This window comes from Squalius cephalus (assembly GCF_949319135.1).
Source record: "Squalius cephalus genome assembly, chromosome: 6".
Classification (NCBI taxonomy): Eukaryota; Metazoa; Chordata; class Actinopteri; order Cypriniformes; family Leuciscidae; genus Squalius; species Squalius cephalus.
Window position 1 is genome coordinate 145,507 of NC_137127.1, and position 7,500 is coordinate 153,006.

The window sequence follows — 7,500 nt, forward strand, 5'->3', positions numbered from 1 at the left end:
GGGTGAAGTTTGCCAATGACCATCTGGATGATCCAGAGGAGGAATGGGAGAAGGTCATGTGGTCTGATGAGACAAAAATAGAGCTTTTTGGTCTAAACTCCACTCGCGGTGTTTGGAGGAAGAAGAAGGATGAGTACAACCCCAAGAACACCATCCCAACCGTGAAGCATGGAGGTGGAAACATCATTCTTTGGGGATGCTCTTCTGCAAAGGGGACAGGACGACTGCACCGTATTGAGGGGAGGATGGATGGGGCCATGTATCGCCAGATCTTGGCCAACAACCTCCTTCCCTCAGTAAGAGCATTGAAGATGGGTCGTGGCTGGGTCTTCCAGCATGACAACGACCCAAACACACAGCCAGGGCAACTAAGGAGTGGCTCCGTAAGAAGCATCTCAAGGTCCTGGAGTGGCCTAGCCAGTCTCCAGACCTGAACCCAATAGGAAATCTTTGGAGGAGCTGAAAGTCCATATTGCCCAGCAACAGCCCCGAAACCTGAAGGATCTGGAGAAGGTCTGTATGGAGGAGTGGGCCAGAATCCCTGCAGTGTGTGCAAACCTGGTCAAGAACTACAGGAAACCCATGATCTCTGTAAATGCAAACAAAGGTTTCTGTACCAAATATTAAGTTCTGCTTTTCTGATAAATCAAATACTTATGTCATGCAAAAAAAAAATTAATTACTTAAAAATCATACAATGTGATTTTCTGGATTTTTGTTTTAGATTCTGTCACTCACAGTTGAAGAGTACCTATGATAAACATTACAGACTTCTACATGCTTTGTAAGTGGGAAAACCTGCAAAATCAGCAGTGTATCAAAAACTTGCAATACTCTCACTGTATCAGAGAGATTTATCCTTCTCAAGAGCAGACGTTATCCTGAACTCACAAGTGTGTGTGTGTGTGTGTGACAGTAAGAAGTGAACTCGCAGTGATCAGTGTGTGTGTGTGTGTGACAGTAAGAACTGAACTCACAGTGATCAGTGTGTGTGTGTGTGTGTGTATGTGTGTATGTGACAGTAAGAAGTGAACTCGCAGTGATCTGTGTGTGTGTGTGATGGTAGGAAGTGTGAGCTGGAGCTACAGGCACTGAGGGAGAGTAACGCTCGTCTACAGGAAGCGCTGGAGGAGGAGAAGATCAGCGCTGATAACTGGAGGAGTCGAGTGACCCAGAGCCAGGAGGAGGAGAACCAGCTGAGAAACCAGGTGAGACACAAGAGCCTGAGGAACACACACACACACACACACACACACACACACACACACACACACACACACACACACACACACTGGAGGACGTGAGGAGTGTGAGATTAACACTCACTTGCTCAGGGTTAATCTATCTCAAGCTAGGTTTATACTCGCCGTGTCCGCACGAGCACGAAGGTGCGCGCGGCAAAAATGACGCCATTGCGGTGTGGGTGGTCGTGCGCGTTGGGTGCGCAAGTCCCAATTTCGTTTGCCGGTGTGCACGGCTTTTTTTGTAACAGCGCGCGCAGCTACGCATCCGAAGATGCACGACTTCGAGCCGAGTCTGGCCGAGCATGTATGTCTCACAGCACCGGCACCCAGTTCTTGCGTCTAAATTAGTTGCTTACATTTACAAAATGAGCCTACAATAGCAGAAATAAGCCCTTTAAAGGCTCGCTCTGCTCAGTCGGCGTAGACTCGCTCTGCTCAGTCGGCGTAGACTCGCTCTGCTCAGTCGGCGTAGGCTCGCTCTGCTCAGTCGGCGTAGACTCGCTCTGCTCAGTCGGCGTAGGCTCGCTCTGCTCAGTCGGCGTAGGCTCGCTCTGCTCAGTCGGCGTAGGCTCGCTCTGCTCAGTCGGCGTAGGCTCGCTCTGCTCAGTCGGCGTAGGCTCGCGCTGCTCAGTCGGCGTAGGCTCGCGCTGCTCAGTCGGCATAGACTCGCTCTGTTCAGTCGGCGTAGGCTCGCTCTGCTCAGTCGGCGTAGGCTCGCGCTGCTCAGTCGGCGTAGGCTCGCGCTGCTCAGTCGGCGTAGGCTCGCTCTGCTCAGTCGGCGTAGGCTCGCTCTGCTCAGTCGGCGTAGGCTCGCTCTGCTCAGTCGGCGTAGGCTCGCTCTGCTCAGTCGGCGTAGGCTCGCTCTGCTCAGTCGGCGTAGGCTCGCTCTGCTCAGTCGGCGTAGGCTCGCTCTGCTCAGTCGGCGTAGGCTCGCTCTGCTCAGTCGGCGTAGGCTCGCTCTGCTCAGTCGGCGTAGGCTCGCTCTGCTCAGTCGGCGTAGGCTCGCTCTGCTCAGTCGGCGTAGGCTCGCTCTGCTCAGTCGGCGTAGGCTCGCTCTGCTCAGTCGGCGTAGGCTCGCTCTGCTCAGTCGGCGTAGGCTCGCTCTGCTCAGTCGGCGTAGGCTCGCTCTGCTCAGTCGGCGTAGACTCGCTCTGCTCAGTCGGCGTAGGCTCGCTCTGCTCAGTCGGCGTAGGCTCGCTCTGCTCAGTCGGCGTAGGCTCGCTCTGCTCAGTCGGCGTAGGCTCGCTCTGCTCAGTCGGCGTAGGCTCGCTCTGCTCAGTCGGCGTAGGCTCGCTCTGCTCAGTCGGCGTAGGCTCGCTCTGCTCAGTCGGCGTAGGCTCGCTCTGCTCAGTCGGCGTAGGCTCGCTCTGCTCAGTCGGCGTAGGCTCGCTCTGCTCAGTCGGCGTAGGCTCGCGCTGCTCAGTCGGCGTAGGCTCGCGCTGCTCAGTCGGCGTAGACTCGCTCTGCTCAGTCGGCGTAGGCTCGCTCTGCTCAGTCGGCGTAGGCTCGCGCTGCTCAGTCGGCGTAGGCTCGCGCTGCTCAGTCGGCGTAGGCTCGCTCTGCTCAGTCGGCGTAGGCTCGCTCTGCTCAGTCGGCGTAGGCTCGCTCTGCTCAGTCGGCGTAGGCTCGCTCTGCTCAGTCGGCGTAGGCTCGCGCTGCTCAGTCGGCGTAGGCTCGCGCTGCTCAGTCGGCATAGACTCGCTCTGTTCAGTCGGCGTAGGCTCGCTCTGCTCAGTCGGCGTAGGCTCGCTCTGCTCAGTCGGCGTAGGCTCGCGCTGCGAAGGCTTCAGTCGGTCAAGCTTCACCGAAGTTTCACAGAATCAGAGTTTAGAAGGAGACTTTTGCGTTTGTGCTCGTCCTTTGTGACTGACTGAGCTGAAGTCAGTCACAAAGTCTTCGTTGTCGGTTAGGAACCTGGGTGTGCTCTTTGATACCAATCTTTCATTTGAAAGTCATGTGTCTAGTATCTGTAAAACTGCATTTTTCCATCTTAAAAATATATCTAAATTACGCCATATGCTCTCAGTGACAAATGCGGAACAATTAGTTCATGCGTTCATGACCTCAAGGCTAGATTATTGTAATGCTCTACTGGGTGGTTGCCCTGCACGCTTAATAAACAAACTACAGCTGGTTCAAAACGCAGCAGCTCGAGTTCTTACCAGAACCAGGAAGTATGACCATATTAGCCCGGTTCTGTCAACACTGCACTGGCTCCCTATTAAACATCGCATCAATTTTTTAATATTGCTGATCACTTACAAAGCACTAAATGGTTTAGCTTCGCAGTACTTGAGCGAGCTCTTAACGCATTATAGTCCTTCACGTCTATTGCGATCTCAAAATTCCGGCCAGTTGATAATACCTAGAATATCAAAGTCGACTGCTGGCGGTAGATCCTTCTCCTATTTAGCACCAAAACTTTGGAACAGTCTTCCTAACATTGTCCGGGAAGCAGACACACTCTGTCAGTTCAAAGCTAGACTAAAGACACATCTCTTTGACCTAGCATTCACATAATACATTATAAAATTCTATAATTCAATGTTAGGCTGCATAGATTAGGTCAGCTGGAACCGGGAACACTTCCCATAAATCCTGATGTACTCGTTACATCATGAGAAGAATGGCATCTACGCTAATTTTAGTGTCTATGTTTATCCCGAGGTTTTCCCGCAGCCTGCCGGATCCAGGCCGTATCCAGATCTGATGAAGGACCTTCGCCTGGACCCGATGACAACGCAGTGCTGAAGTGCCAACTAGTCTCTCCCTATGGAGGATCCCTTTACCACTCTACAGATAAAGCGTCGTCGGGAAACTCAATTTGCGTATCTACCCCGAATTGATAAAATAAAATAAAATTCTGTATCAAAAATTATAAGGAAACACCAGTACTTTGATTAGGCTTGGTTTGTAGGGAATTACAAACCCGCGCACATATATTCAAACACACATAACTATAGAACCAGTTCTTAATGCGCATGTGAACGCCATCAGTGTTTCTCACAGGTTCGCGTTTAAAGTCTGTGTAGAGGGAATGGTGTCGTCTTAGCGGCCCCTAATTTAATAACAAATGATTGTTGCGACGGAAGCGAATCAATCAAAACTAACTTCAGCTGGAAAATAACTTTATTAAAGAACCGCTATAAAGCCAAAACAATCTCTGTTACCTTAAATTATACGTTTATCTCTGTAAAGCTGCTTTGAAACAATCTACATTGTTAAAAGCGCTATATAAATGAAGATGACTTGACTTGACTTGACTGAAATATTGAGCACTGGGTTATTAGCTCAAGTGTGTTATTGAAGAGTAACGTGGTGTGTGTGTGTGTAGATCTCAGAGCTGGAGCTGCAGTGTAAAGAGGTGAATCTGGAGAAAGAGAGAAATGTTCAGCTGACGCTCAGAATTCAAGAGTTGGAATCAGATCTGCAGGATAAACAACAGGTGAGTCAAACACACACACACACACACACACACACACACACACACATGTGCCACATCATCCTGCCGTGAGTGCTCTTACAAACACGTATGATGCTGTTTTTCAGGAGCTTGAGAACCTGTGCAAACAGGCAGAAATCATCCCTCAGCTCATGGCAGAGTGTGAAAACCTCACGGCCAAACTACAGGTGAACAGCAGCACAAACACACACGTTCATTTCTCAAACACGTGTTCATTCCTCAAATGCATGTTCGTTTCTCAAACGCGTGTTCATTCTCTCATTCCTCAAACGTGTTCATTCCTCAAACGTGTTCATTCCTCAAACGTGTTCATTCCTCAAACGTGTTCATTCCTCAAACGCGTTCATTTTTGTCCGTTCATTTACACAACAGCATTTTGGGGGCCTGAAAATGCAAACTTTTGAAAACAATACCATTATTGTCTCCTTGTAAACTACATAAGCTTGAATTCATGAAGACAGTGACGTCATGCCTGTGCGTTTCGTGTTCAGTCTACAGGTGCGTAGTGTTTCTTTACAGTGACATCACCACCTACTGGCCTGACTGCAGAATACAGCGCTTTTAGCAGAACATATGCAAATATATCCACATCTATATGATCAGATGCTTTCTGAACTGCTGCTTTCTCACCGCTCTCATTTTTATTTTGTTTATATTGTTATTGAGAGGAAAGCGCAGCACATATTTACATCTTCTTCCTAGCGTATGTCCAGTGCAGGTGCAGGGTCCACTTGTCGGCAAGCTTTTCTCCGGTCCAAGGCATCTTCGGGGGCGGCATCGATGTCCTCCTTGATTCGGTCCATCCACCTCTTTTTCGGTCTTCCACGTGGCCTTTTCCCCTCAGGGCTGAGCCGCAGTGCTCTTCTCGTCACTGACTCTTCGTCACTTCGGATCACATGGCCATACCATCGGAGGCAGGCTTCTCGCATCTTCTCCGTGATTGGTGCTACTCCCATGATCTTCCTGACATCCTCATTCGTAACGTGGTCCAGTCGGGTCAGTCCCAATGTCCATCTGAGCATACGCATCTCAATCGTGTGGAGGGCCTGTTCGTGTTTGGTGGTTGCAGGCCAGCATTCTGCTCCATAGAGGGCAACTGGGCGGACTACCGTCTTGTAAACCTTTTCATTGAGGTGGGTGGGCATGCGTCGATCACAGAGGACACCAGTGACCTGGCGCCACTTCATCCAGGCAGGGTTGACTCTTGCTCTGGTGTCTGGAAGGCTGTCACCATTAGCCGAGAGGGTGGAGCCAAGGTACTTGAATTTCTCCACTTTCTTCAGGTCCTTCCCGTTGATGGTGATTGTGCCGTCGGTTTGGGCGCCACCTTCCATGTATTCCATTTTATCCAGGTTGAGCTTGAGGCCGCTTTCGCCAAGGTGGTCGTTCCACTGCTGCACTTGGACGTTGAGTTCCTGGCGGGTCTCTTTGGCGAGGAAGACGTCGTCAGCATACAGCAGCGTCCATGGATGGTTAGTTTGGATGTCGGCTGTTACTGTGTCCATGCAGAGGACGAAAAGCAGCGGCGATAGGGCTGATCCCTGGTGTACGCCAACCCAGATGTCAAATGGTAGCGAGGTTCCAACAGGGCACCGGACGCTGCTTGTGGTACCGGCGATCTTGGTGCATGGGGAACTCTGTCGAAAGCTTTCTCAAAATCGAGGAAGGCCATATGGACCAGTATGTTCTTCTCCCTATGCCTCTCCATTAGCAGGCAGGCGGCGTAGATGGCATCTGTGGTTCCAGAGCCCTTGACAAAACCGCATTGGTTTGGCGTGATACTGATTATAGAGCGTAGGCGGGAGTCCAGGATGCGCTCAAATATCTTCATCGTGTGACATAGGAGTCGGATTGGCCGGTAGTTAGTGCACTCGCTGACATCCCCTTTGCCTTTCCAGATCGGCACCATGGTGCTAGTTGTCCAGGCTTGGGGAAGCTTGTTAACAGCAATGATTTGGTTGAAGAGTAGCGTGAGGATTTCTGCGCCTCCATGTCCCATGAGTTTCCAGGCTTCGGCAGGAATGTCATCGGGTCCAGTTGCCTTCCCGTTTTTTATCTTCTTGACAGCCTGTGACACTTCGGTGATGGTGATTAGTGGGACTGGACCAACAACGGGGTCCATGCTTGGTATTGGGGAGTGTTGGAACTCTTCATTGGGGATTCCGAAAAAGTAGTCGCACCATCGCTGGAGAATGGCTGGTGGGTCCTTCAACGGACGGTGGTTGACGTCCTTGATGGTGGCTACTTGGGCGCTGGCATGTGTAGACTGGTGATGGGAGCTGGCTAGGCGGTAGATCTTGTTTGCCCCCTCTGATGTGTCCAGCTCGTCGTACAGCTCGTCGTACAGCTCGTCGAGGTGCTTCGCCTTGGCAGTGGCCACTGCCCTTTTCGCCGCAGACTTGAGGATCCTGTATCGGTCGAGGTCAACAGGTTCGGAACCAGTTCTTGTAGGCCATCTTCTTTGCCTTGATCGCCGCTTGCACTTCTTCAGTCCACCACCAGACTGCTTTGTCGATAAATCTTCTTCCTGGCTTCGTCTTACCAAGGACCTGATGATGGTGAGGATTTGGGTGGTAATCTCACTCCACATGGCCTCTGCTGGTTGACACGGATTGATGTTGAGGCCATCAAAGGCTGCTGCCAGCTGGCTCTTGTGTTCACTCCACTTCCACCACTTGATTCGTTCAGGCCCCGTCTTGCGCGCCTGGGGTTGCCGCTGTAAGGCGCACATCGAGGATGAGTGGTCGATGTTGGGGGACCAACGTTGTCCGATGGGATCACCTTGGTGTCGAG

The 7,500-nt window shown here is 51.2% G+C and overlaps 1 protein-coding gene across 2 annotated transcripts in view; it reads left to right on the forward strand.

The window, feature by feature from the left end:
- The window catches only part of homer2 (homer scaffold protein 2), a 25,001-nt gene that overhangs the window by 14,396 nt on the left and 3,105 nt on the right, over window positions 1-7,500 (forward strand). For both annotated transcript variants that reach the window (XM_079874566.1, XM_079874567.1), the window contains exons 6-8: window positions 1,067-1,208; window positions 4,579-4,689; window positions 4,794-4,874. In XM_079874566.1, coding sequence (XP_079730692.1) covers window positions 1,067-1,208; window positions 4,579-4,689; window positions 4,794-4,874 — 334 coding nt within the window. The remainder of the gene's footprint in view (window positions 1-1,066; window positions 1,209-4,578; window positions 4,690-4,793; window positions 4,875-7,500) is intronic.